The 12,653-nt window shown below is 39.7% G+C and overlaps 1 protein-coding gene across 3 annotated transcripts in view; it reads left to right on the top strand.

The window, feature by feature from the left end:
• The window catches only part of LOC121299011 (TBC1 domain family member 2B-like), a 31,072-nt gene extending 20,710 nt beyond the window's left edge, over positions 1-10,362 (top strand). Inside the window, exons 6-14 of one of the 3 annotated variants that reach the window (XR_005947351.1) lie at positions 732-1,076; positions 2,470-2,580; positions 3,217-3,410; positions 3,618-4,109; positions 4,343-4,460; positions 5,431-5,616; positions 5,954-6,075; positions 6,375-6,652; positions 8,230-10,362. Coding sequence is in view for 1 of the 3 variants with exons in the window: in XM_041226440.1 (XP_041082374.1) it covers positions 732-1,076; positions 2,470-2,580; positions 3,217-3,410; positions 3,618-4,109; positions 4,343-4,460; positions 5,431-5,616; positions 5,954-6,075; positions 6,375-6,573 (1,767 nt within the window). In the remaining 2 variants the exon portion in view is untranslated. Of the gene's footprint in view, positions 1-731; positions 1,077-2,469; positions 2,581-3,216; positions 3,411-3,617; positions 4,110-4,342; positions 4,461-5,430; positions 5,617-5,953; positions 6,076-6,374 lie in introns of all 3 variants that reach the window. The other 2 variants (XR_005947350.1, XM_041226440.1) reach the window with 2 other exon arrangements.
• Positions 10,363-12,653: the final 2,291 nt, after the last annotated feature.

Raw genomic sequence — 12,653 nt, 5'->3', positions numbered from 1 at the left:
ACTAATTTGTCTTGTACTAGCAAACAGGCCCACACACAGATAAGTAATGCAGAGTAGTTGTGCCCTTCATTTGAAAGTTGGAATGGATCTGGTGTAAATTAACAATGGCCTTTTATGGGAAAAGACAAAATGATGTACAGAGGGTTTTCATCCCATATTGGCTATTGTATTCCCATAATCCCAAGATTCTGGATTTAGATAATGTTGTCTTGTGTGGTCTGGGCTGCTCAAAATGACCACTGAGAGGCATCTTACTCACAATCTATTAACTTATTGTAAGTCATTTATTTCTGACACGTTGTAATTGTTTTCAGTGCACGGGGTGACCTCTACACACAATAAGACGTACAGAAATGCTGACAATTCCTTGCATGTCCTTTGCATTATTTTTGTAGAGTAAATTGTTTCATTTTCTGTTTATAAAATACAATGTTGCACTCTTGCAGAAAGTCCTTGATAACTATTGCCCTATATTTATTTTCCTTAGTCCAATTGAGATCTCCATTACATATACGTTCCTGTATCACTTTTACATTGAACACAAATTTGGAGTACTTTGTGGTGCTTTAGGATGAATATCTATTCGGGCATATCAAGGGATTTCATAAAAAAAGCAGGCAATATGTAAGCTCCATGAATTAAGATGACTGAAAGGTGCATGAAACTATAACAAAATGAGGGTCAATGAAACTCAATGCTCTCCCTTTCTCTGTTTCTGTTTTGGGTCGCAGGAACTCGTCCGGCTGCTTCAGCAGACCTTGAGGGGTTCCCAGTATGACAAGAGGTCCAGCAGCACTCAGCCGGGAGCTGCCCCTGACGGCATGGAGCTGGTGAGGGAGAAGGACCAGCAAATCCAGGCTCTGAGCGCATACATAGAGAAGCTGCGGCTGGAGAAGGAGAGCCTGCACCAGGAGGTGAAGTCCCTGAAGAACAAAGTGGGGGAGCTCAACGAGCAGCTGGGCATGCTAATGGAGACCATCCAGGCCAAAGACGAGGTGATCATCAAGACCAGCTCCTCACACACAGAGGAGTCTTCCGTACCCAGCAGGGACCTGCAGGAGCTGGACAGGCTGAAGGTAGGGGGGAACACCGGGAGCTTGCTATTATGGTGTCATAAGCTTTGATTTAATTCAGGCCCCAGCCACTTATGGTAAGCACTTCCTGTGAGTGTCTGTACCAGGGGTGCCCATTTCCAGTCCTGGAGGGCCATTCAGGTTTAGTTTAAAAAATATATAAGGGCTTAGAAGTGTAATTGGTTCAGTTTAAAAGCAAGTAGCTTCAAATGTCACTTTTAATTGCTTTATTTTACATGTTATGGTGTTAGCTGTCATTTTGACTGGTTCTGGGTTATGTTGTTCCAGTATTGAAGTTCTTGCTGCTTTGAGCTTGTGTGAAGAAAGTGCTGGGACTGAACAGCCGTGCTTATTCAGTCCCAATCATGTGACAATGACCTTTCTGTTCCGATAGCCCCAGCTACTCTTTATGTATATACAGAAAAAGTAGGTGGGGCTGGCAGAGCTGAAATTCATACTGACTCATAATTTGAAGGAAATGAAGATGTGTTGACACTTAGAATTGTCTAGACAAGCTCAAAGCAAGTGGGCAGCCAGGAAAGCACTAACTTCAGCATCATTGCCATCTCTAATTCATTTGAGGAAACTGGGGGTTCGAGTTTGCAGCAAAATCTGCCCTTTAGTGATAGATCCTCATGAAACAACAGTGTTTTGTGCCACCTTGGCTACGGAAGCACCTACCAACCAACCATCTACTATAATCTCTCTGAAGTCTGTCAGGTCTGCTGTCTTGCAGTAGGAAGATGCAGCTTGTATATACAAGAAATGAATGTAATGTGAAATATCCCATTTGCACAAGTATGTGCTGCATATGGTTGGTATTTCTATTTTTGGTTCTTTTTCTGCAGGTTTCAATTTAATTGCATATATAGGCTATAAGAAAATCTAGATTAACTTTAAATGTATTTGTTCATTAAATGTTTATGGATACAAATGTATAGGTAATCAAAGTGAAACAGAATGTATACCATGTGAAAGGTGTTTATTGTTGCACTGTGATGGTTGTTTTAAACTGATGCTATTTTAGGGAAGTAACATGTGCTCAAGTTCTTTGGAAAGCAAAGTTCTTGGCAGCCACCTAGACCACTGTCTTAAATACCTGCAGTAAAGCTCATGTGACAAACAGGAAGCACATGGTATTGAATGAGTAGCATTGTGTTCTGAACAGCCAGATCATTTAAAACAATGAATCTAGCTTGTTTCTTTTCCTGTACTTTAAAGTTACAAGAGACACTTGTAAAATACTATTGTATTGAAATAATTAAGAAGGATGTTGCCTGGTATGCTTTTGTCCTTGACAACTGTTTATTTAATCTGTGTTGCAAAAACATCATTTGGAAAATACCTTTTGTTTCCTGACTGTGCGAAAGTTTGATTGTAATGGTTATAATTGCAGGACAGTCTTCAGGGCTACACAACACAGAACAAGTTTCTGAATAAAGAGATTTTGGAGCTAACTGCCCTGAGGAGGAATGCTGTAGCAAGAGAAAAAGCCTTGGAGGCAAAGGTAACACCATGGTGAAATAATTCACAAAACTTTCACTCATATTGTACATTGTTGCAAGGATAGTTACTAAAATGACATGTCACTGCAACAGAGTACAGTAGTGACACTAACATAACATTTTAGAGTTTACTGTATATTAAGAGAACTGCTTGTCCACTAGTCACAAAACTTGTAAGAACAGTCTTTAGTACAAGTCAGGGGTATATGGAGGCGTCTTGTCTTTATAAGTATGTGTCACAGTATGTGATTTTTATTGTAAAAAATGTGAAAACAAAACTACTTGCCCACATGTTTTAACACATTGGTATTTGAAATGTATTCATTTATTTAGTTGTTAATGTGTACTGTAGTTTAAGCTGGTCTCTCCACTCGTTCCAAAAGGCTCTCAATGCTCGCTGGCATGGTGCAGTTGTGTAAAAAAATAAAAAATAAAAATAAAAAAAAGAGGAAAAGTGTCACATGATGCAAACGAGAACAGCCACCCTCCAAATTAAACTGAACTCAGAAAGGGAGGAAAGTAGTGAAGGTATGAAGCAGATATAAAAGATTAAAAACCTAGAGCAGATTTGCACTGAGATACTTCAGGGCCTGTTCTAAACTGGATTATTTTCTAATGTTTTTGCTCGTCTCTCCTAGTGCACGGGTCTGGAAGCTAAGCTCTGTCAGATTGAGAGCAAGTACCTGGTCCTGCTTCAGGAAGTGAAGAACCCAGTGTGCTCCGGGGAGCAGGGCCCGGCCCGCGAGGTCATCTCCAGGTTACTGGAGGACGCGCTGGAGGTGGAAACTCCTGAACACCCAGAACACACTATACTCAAACCACACGCTGTCAGGTATAGTCTGCTTGAAGGAATCCAGCACTGCAGGGCTACATATTTAGATTCACTAGCAAGAATGAATTGAAAATGAACTGGTTTCAAATAAAGAAGATTTGATAGAAATCTAAACACATATACCTAATAAAACCCAATTTTCCTCTCTTCCAAAATTGACCCTGGCAATAGTGACTGTAAAAGTCTCACTTTATTCGCTTTCCACAGTGAGTTTGACGTCTTTGGCTTCAAGACTATGCCGGAGGATGACGAGGAAGAGCAGCTGGTAGCCAAGGTGAGAGCCCTGGACCTCAAGTCTCTCTCCTTCACTGACCAGGAGGTCTCTGTGGGGGTCAAATGGGAGAACTACTTTGCCAGCACCATGAACAGGGAGATGGTGCGCACCCCCGAGCTCAAGGGCTTGATTCGCAGTGGCATTCCTCACGAGCACCGCTCCAAAGTGTGGAAGTGGTGTGTTTGCTTCCACGTCAAGAAGTTTCGGGACACTGTCCCCCCAGACTATTTTAACCAGCTGCTGCAGGAAGCCCTTGAAAAACAGAACCCGGCGTCCAAGCAGATCGAGCTGGACCTCCTGCGGACATTACCCAACAATAAGCACTACGCTTCACCCACCTCGGAGGGCATCCAGAAACTCCGCAATATCCTTCTGGCGTTTTCCTGGAGAAACCCCGATATTGGATATTGCCAAGGTCTTAATCGGTATGTGCCCATTACGATGAACATGTCTCTATATACAGAGGAGTGTAACGATACGCTAATGCCATGATGTGCAGGTCATGATGCAAAACATGTGATGATCCTGACGGGTTGCTTGTACCTGGGAAATGTGTTTAGTATTAGAGTAGCGTAAAGTAACATTTCAATTGTAAAATCGATAACAGAATGCGAGTAACATGGAACTGGTTGTGTCTTTGCGTTTTGTGTTTTTTCAGGTTGGCAGCTGTAGCGCTTCTCTATTTAGATCAGGAGGATGCGTTCTGGTGCCTGGTTGCCATTGTGGAGGTTTTTATGCCACGAGACTATTACACCAAGACGCTGCTAGGATCGCAGGTAAATCTTACTGGATTTCGCTTTGTCCTTTGGCTCTCCAAGTAAAACCCTGGAGGAAATTAACTTAATGTCTTCTTGTGGCACTTCGGTTTGCGCGTTTAAAAAGAACAATGTGGGATTTTGATGGACACGTGTGAACTTGTGGAGAATGGCTATGATTTTGTTTTCCCTATTTCTTTTTTTTACTGCAAGAAGAGTAACAGCATTCATGTATTAAAACTAGCAAGAAGTCAGTCAAGAGTGGTAAGAAAGTTATTCTGCCATGTTATGCAGTCTTGGCATTAAATAGTTCTATACAGTTATCTTTTTTTTATCTTTAAAAGCTTTATAAAAGCACATACTGTAGAATGCCTACTGCACTGCTCACATGTTGAATACATGCATCAAACGCTAGTGCTGAAGTTAATTGGTTGAACACTGCTGCAAGTGAGCCGAGCAAAATGAACATTCAGGATAAGAAAGGATTGGCTGAAGGACCGGAACAGCACAATTCCCAAGCTCTCACCTTTTGTCCCAAATACAGACGCGTAGATGTTTTTAAACTGAAACAAACCAGAAATGATCAGTGCCAGTGTTTTTCTTTCTTTCCTGTGTGACATTGTTATTGTAGCAGGTTCTTCTAAATGTATGACTAATTCTTATTAATAATATTATTAAATAAATATTAAATCTACTTTTATAGACCACATGCCGGTTACAGAGACAAATATGTAAACAACTCAGGAGTCTACAGTAAAATAAAAGCCAGCTTACACTAATCTAAAGGACAAAATTCATTTGTGGATGCCAGTAAAATGCCAGAGAGGAATACAATTATTTCAGCTTCATAAAACTAGCACACAGAACCACAATATAACTGCCTTTTCCTACAATCAAGCTCTTTCTTGTTGGTTTTGTATGGTTACATTTTGAAGTTTGACTCTGCTTCTCAGTGGACCTTAACTCTTTCCTGCCATTCTCTTTCCTTTAGGTTGACCAGCGAGTGTTTAAGGATCTGATGAGTGAGAAGCTCCCCCGTCTGCATGCCCACTTTGAGCAGTACAAGGTGGATTTCTCTCTCATCACCTTTAACTGGTTCCTGGTGGTGTTTGTGGACAGTGTGGTCAGTGACATCCTCTTTAAGATATGGGACTCCTTTCTATACGAGGGACCAAAGGTAAGACATGCAGTATGACTGGAAAACACCTGAAAATTACCCATTCATGCCTTCCTGTGCACAAAAAACAGTGTGAGTTTTAACAACTTTTATTTTACAGTAAGTTTAAGTAAAATGTGTACTGGGCCTGCAATCACAATGTATGGAGATGAACATTTCAAACTAAATTAAACAGCTGAATTCGGAGAATTATTTTTTCCTTCGATCAAGCTCTGCATCTGCTTAGCAACGTGCTTTAAGCTGTGTTTGCCGTAAGCAAGAAGACGGTCTTCCACTTCTGTTTTTGTCTAAAATGCACTAAATACTTTGTGGTGTATTTTTGTGGTTCTGCACACAGATCATATTTCGTTTTGCATTGGCGCTGTTCAAGTACAAAGAGGAGGAGATGTTAAAGCTGCAAGATTCCATGGCTATCTTCAAGTACCTGCGGTACTTCACTCATGCTGTACTGGACGCAAGGTACACACGACATGCTGATGCAACGTAGCGTGGGTTTGAAAAGTTCCTATTTAGGATCCAAAGGTTGTTACCTGCATGCACTAATATTGAAATGTTTGCATTATACTATTAGTGTTAACCCTTTGCAGTCCAGCGAAGCTAAAGGAAAGTTGTTTCCAAAGTGGAAGATCACTAGCTGGCTCTTACTTACGTCACAACACTTTGCTTGATCTACCCTAGGTTATATCTATCCTTGGCTTAACTAAGAGAATGAAATGTGACGCTGCAGGCTCTTTAATCAAAACCTTTTACTTCATCAGAAAGCTGATGTCCATTGCGTTTGGGGGCATGAATCCATTCCCTCTGCGTCAGATTCAGAACCGCAGGACCTTCCATCTGGAGAAGGTGCGTCTGGAGCTAACAGAGCTGGAAGCCATCCGGCAAAACTTCCTGCAGCAGCGCGACACCAGCCCGGAGGGGAGGGGGCTTATCAGCGACGACGAAGAGGACAATGACTAGAAACTGCCACAAATCAGACCGCATGTAGCCATTGCCAGAGAGAAAACATAAAAACAAGAATTCAACATTCCTCTGCCTGGTATTGTTTAAAACAATATATGCTGGCCATATTTCATTTTTATTACTCATCACTCTGTGCTGGAACGATATTCCTTCTGTTTTATGTGTTAGGCTTTTCACACTTGCAGACCTGAGCCAAGCCCTCATGGTACGGCTAGTTTCACACTTGTCATTTTGTCGAGCCGAGTCGAGCCGAGCCAAGCCAGAATCGTGAAACTCTGGCCTCGCAAGATTACTGTTACTGTTACTGGCTCAGTGCTGAGCAAGGCTGGGGCAGGGTTAACTCGTACTGTCCGAAACAATAAAGTCTACCAAAAGATTTCAAAGGAATTGAGAAATAAGGACTAAACCACAGCGCGAAAATGTTGTGAAAAATAAAAAAGGATTCCAAAAAAGCTAAAGATTATAACAGTAAAGCGGGTCAGACCGCAAAAAAAGTTATTATGATTTAAAAGTTATATGATTGATTGGACACGGTTCTTGGTCACAGACCTGCAACAACAGATATGATCGTTTTTAAAAAATACAGTATATTAACATTGCATGTATAAAAATATGTAAAGAAAAACATCTTTAAATATGTTATGTTTAGATTTTGCTCTTTTTTAATAGGCCTACGTTAAATCTATTTTTCTGAAGTGTTTACTGACATTTTTCAAATACTATCTGTAAAGTTTTAAAGTTATTATTATTAGTAGTAATAGTTAATCTAACTTTTTAATATTATGAAATAATTATTTGGTTTGTGTTTGCATTCAAAAACATGTGAAAAACAAATACAAACTAAGTTGTTTTTTTGTTTGTTTTTTTCACAACACTGTTTTGCGCTGTGCAGTTCTTAATTTGTGCCAGGGCTTGCCGGAGCACAGCCCCAGAACCTCTGGATGTGCAGAGACCAATTTCTTTACAAATTAACCACTGGCGCTGTGGTTTAGTCCCATATTTCTCAATTCCTGTGAAATTTTTTGGTAGACTTTATCGTTTTTGGACAGTACAAGCTTGTGATCCATTCTCTAAACAAATCCACACCACTCCTGCGTGTGCTTGTGTCCACTGAGTTTGACGTCATGTTCCACAATGCAGCTTCTACTTTGAACAGTTGTGCGAACGCTCCCTAGTTGCGCTGGGTGGTCTCGGCTTCTTTCCGGCTTGGCTCGGCTCAGGTGTGCAAGTGTGAAAAGGCTATATGAATTCTACTTCTGTGAAATTCCATTACCAAACTGCGCTCTCTCTACCAGTATTTGTATCAATCAGTGATTGTTGAACGATAGCACTTTGCAGTCCTCCAGCTATCTGCGGCTGGTTACTGAACGTGTTAATGAAAACAGTGCAATAATAATTACGCAAGCCGCCTATGTATACAGGGTTTTGTTTAGAATAGACCTTGATGCAAACTTTTTATTATAACTTTTTTTTTACATGTATTAGTCACCAATTTAATTTTTACCCTGTTTTTCTCCCAGTTTGAAATGCCCAATTGTATTTAGGCTCAGCCCACCTCTACCATCTCTGTGCTAACTCGGGAGCGGCAATGACAAACACATGCTGTCCTCTGAAGTATGTGCCTTCAGCCAACCGCTTCTTTTCGCTCTGCAGGCCCGTCATGCAGCCAGCGCAGAGCTACAGCGTCGGATGATAACGCAGCTGTGGGCAGCTTTCAGGCAAGCCCGCAGGCGCCCGGTCAGTCTACAGTGGTCGCTGGTGCGTGGTGAGCCGAGGACACCCTGACCGACCTAAGCCCCCCCACCTTACATTAACTATACTGTATAGATTATATACAGCTGGATTGTGCTAAATAGCTTGTGAAATGTTAGTCAGCCACATTTTTTCCATGTCTGTGTTTGTGTGAGTAGCTTTGAAAGTTCAGTATACACTGGTATACTAATTCAGGTTACAAAGTGCTTGTTTATAGAAAAGATGCACATTTGCACATGCGTTTAAAAAAAAGTCACTGATTTACTCCAATATTTTCTTGCACTTGGATCACTTAATCTCCAAGATGAGTCTCATGCACTTGGACTGCATTATTCCTAGAATCAGATGAAAATGTACAGTATTTCTTGCTCCCCGGCACCTAGTGAAAGCTCTCCTGGGTGAGTCCTGTGAGCGTTGCTCAAATCCTGTTTGTGCTAAATTGACAATCCTTGATAGGGGCCCACAGTGAGTCTGTCTAGTGTTAGTTCACATTAGCACAGTAGCGACCCCTACTGGATACTTTTTTGTTGGGCCTCACCTCCAAGGTTTATTAACTTGGCAACATTTGTTGCTTTTGGTTTGGTTAGTGGGAACAGGCCTTTCAAATTAGGTGGAAAAACAAGGGTAAAGCTACATATATAATAGTAGTAACACATCAAAATGTACAGTACTTGGACGACTGTGGTTCTTAGTTATCCAATTTCAGTATCTGCGTAATATTTACTATCAAACATTACTCAAGCGCAATAAAAGTGAAGCTGTTTTCATAGCATGTGGTGGCTTGCATGCCAGTTTTGCCTGTCCTGCTTCTACACCTGGTGCTCACTGCAGTGTCCAGTTGAAATGCTCAAACAGTATATACTCAGCTTGCATCCCCAATCAAAACATACCTTTTATATACATTCCTCTTCCATTTTAATTATATCTTGTTTGTGTGTTGCTTGTAATTACATGGATCTGTCAGGTTAATGTTCAGTTCAAAGGCAAATTTAAAAGTAAAACCAGAAGGTTACTTAAGGACACAAGTGTATTTCAGTTTTGTAACATTGACAAGTTAGATTTCAAATGTAAAAGTTTTAAGGAGACTTTTTTTGTGCCAAATTCCACTTTTGTATAAAGACCACTCATTGGTCATTCCCCAGGGCCAATCGTCTTAACCTTTGCATTCGTCATTGGCTTGGTGTATAAGAGTGGTGAAGATTGCTCTGCTCCATCTGAGAATGGGGCTGTTTCATTTTACTTCATTGAGAGCTGGCCTCTCCAGTAATCACACTTTTGCAATATCAGTGCTTCAATCCTTTTTTTTCAAGGCATACATTTTGCACAATCATTCCTTCATGGTTGGGTCTAGCAGCTATATAATATCTTGTCTAATATATTTTACTGTACAAATCTTTCAGCAGGACTTGATTTTGCTTCATGTCTAAGATTCACTGTGTATATTGTTTCCACTTCTGGGATGCCCTCAATTACCCTTATGCCTATCCTTTCAGGTTAACAATATTCATACTAATGAAATACAGTACTTTTCAAATATTATCATTCCCCTTGACCAATAGTACTTGTATTGTCCTGCGTTAAAGTTCTTATACTGCAGTTTCCTTCAGTTTCAGAATTTGAAAAGTAAATGTAAATCTGCAAAAAGTACATTGCTGTTATGGAAATTGATCGTTGCAAAAAAACCCCCAAAACATTAGGCTATTCTAATATGTGCCACTCAAAAAGCATATATTGGATCATTTTCAAGTTGTATTTTGAAATTGATATAAGCTAGCTGACATGCCCAGAAACCTTGTACTATATTATAGTACAATACAATGCTGTATCTGTTCAGTGCTACTGGCAAGCATCTTTCTTTGGTCTCTGAATCTGTATAATATCTGCAGTAGAATTTTTTTTTTTCTTTTTGTGTTTTTCATTGCACAAGAACCCTATTGAATGATCAAATTGTAATTGTTATACCAGTATCAAAACTTCCACAATTTTATGTTTTTGTATCAGCAAAAAGATTGTAAATAAACACTCTCTTCTTTATATGTGTGTGTTGCCCAATTCGCTATTTACACTTGACTCTCCAATTTGAATGTCACCTCACTGTTGTAACCCATGCACTGGCCCAAGAGGACTAAAGATCAATGGGCGTCTTCCATTCCTTTTGCCTGTCATGACCCAGTGGATGTTGCCAAGCGCCTGAACCTTGGAGGACTGGATTCAGCTTGGCTAGTCTCTGCCTGGCCTTGCCCAGACTGACCAGTAGGGGTCACTGGCAAAAGACGGCAATCCGTACATTTCTTTCTCATTGACAATGACATATATAGGGCTTATGTTTTTTAATTTTTATTAATTTCGGTTCTTTGTTTTTTTCTGGGTCTTTCACTTTTATATACTGCATAAAATTATTCAACAGTACTTAATTTGTACCTTGTTTCTTTTGCTGTCTTCCACAATTAAATTAATTATATTTCGCCACAATTTGTAATTTTGTTTTAAATCAGTATCTTAACTAATACAGCTTTAAATCCTGCGAATAAGCCTCCATTCATTGTCATCTCGTTTTAAATCTTGCAAGCGAAATGTAGGAATATGCTGCCACTAAGTAGTTGGGGTGGGTGTAAAGTATTCAGAGTGAATCAATGATAGATACAAGCCAGGAAAGGGTGATGTGAATTGTTTCCGCTATTTTTTCTGGTGTTTATTGGCTATAAATCCATTTCATTTATTTTTTGTATCAGATGTGTTTTCAAATTGTTTCAGTTAAAACTGAAAGTCAGAAGTCCTACTTGTGTATAAGTTAACATCTAAGGCTTTATCAGGAGCACGTTTCCATGGCTACTACAGTAAACGTGTAATGCTAAGCCAATCAAAGTCAGCACAGACTGATGGGCAGTGTAGTTTTCTTTTTTTCGCGCCAGACGTCACAAACAAGCATTTAAACACTTGTTGAGACTAACTTCAGGATTAGAAAATCCCAAAGAACTGAACTAAATCACTTCAACTGAAAAAAAGAGTTATGTTTATTTGAAAATAAGTAATTTTATAAAATAGATTATCTTTAAACTTAAACTTGTGTGGCAAAATTAGCACTATAAGGCAAATAACGTAACAGAGAGATAGAATCAGCATATGCATTTGACCCCTTTTGTTGGATCACTGCTCTGCTTAATATGGAGAAATTCTAAAGCTTAGATTCCCATTAAGTAACAGAGATGACTTCTCAAAAGAATGCAAGCAAACAATCCTGTTTCTTATTGTTTTGGTCCTATTGTTTAACCCTAATCTCATAACCTAGGAAGAACCAGTGTGCCACAGCAAGGGGTTTTCCTTATAATCGGAAACCCAAAGAAAGCCTGTGGCTGGTTAAAGGGGAAGCCTCATTGGGGCTTTGGAAGATCAGTATTAAATGCACAACTTAACCATTTGCAATCATTAAATAAAATATCTTGTCCTGTTACAGCTAGCCACATGCCATGGCTCTATGCTGCAGATTCCTGGCAAAATGATGTTCCACTATGTGAGGATCAATGCTTTACCATGGGGCATCATACCCTATGGGGTGAGCCACTACTTTTACAACTCACAAAAACAAACTCTGAAATGGAAGTCAAACAGATTCTTCTTATTAACATCCCTCTCTCAATTTCATCTGGTGGTCTGTTCCGGTTTGCGGTACGGAATGTATTATCCACGTTTAGAGTGCACACAGTTGTCATTTTTCACTTGGATTCCTGAAAGTAGAAGCAAGTGACTCTTAATCACAGCAACTGGTAAGCACTCATAAGGATCTGTACTGCATAGACACAGTGCCTAGTTAACAAGAGAGCAGGATTCAGGCAAGAGAAATACAATTTGCACGAGATTGCCCCTTTAAACCTCCCAAACAAAATGCATTACAACTGGCGGAACAATTGATATGTGAATACGTGAAGATATTTAAGCAAGAACCAGTAAGATTCAAGATTTAAAAGCAAACTGGAGATCAAAATATTTATGCTCCAGTTACTACTTGCAGCAGTGTGGATAAACAGACAAAACAAAAAAACTAAACACCTAAAGCATAAACTGTATTTGTTTCCTTTTTTTCAGTCTTGACTGGGGTACGTTTCTGAGGGTTACTTCCTCTTTTCATGGGAATAATATTTGGAAGAGGAACTATAAACACAGAAAAAAGTGTTTTTTTTATATTGTTCTCTTTTGCTACTTCCTATCCTTTATTGAGTGTGTACAGTATTGTTGTTTGCATTATCAGAAGCCATCTCAATTTACCCAAACCATCTTATCTAACTGGGGTAGACATAGAATGGAAGTTTCATGTACAGTGCTGTGAA

Source organism: Polyodon spathula, chromosome 24 (assembly GCF_017654505.1).
Source record: "Polyodon spathula isolate WHYD16114869_AA chromosome 24, ASM1765450v1, whole genome shotgun sequence".
NCBI classification, from domain to species: Eukaryota; Metazoa; Chordata; class Actinopteri; order Acipenseriformes; family Polyodontidae; genus Polyodon; species Polyodon spathula.
This window is presented reverse-complemented; position numbering and strand designations above follow the sequence as displayed.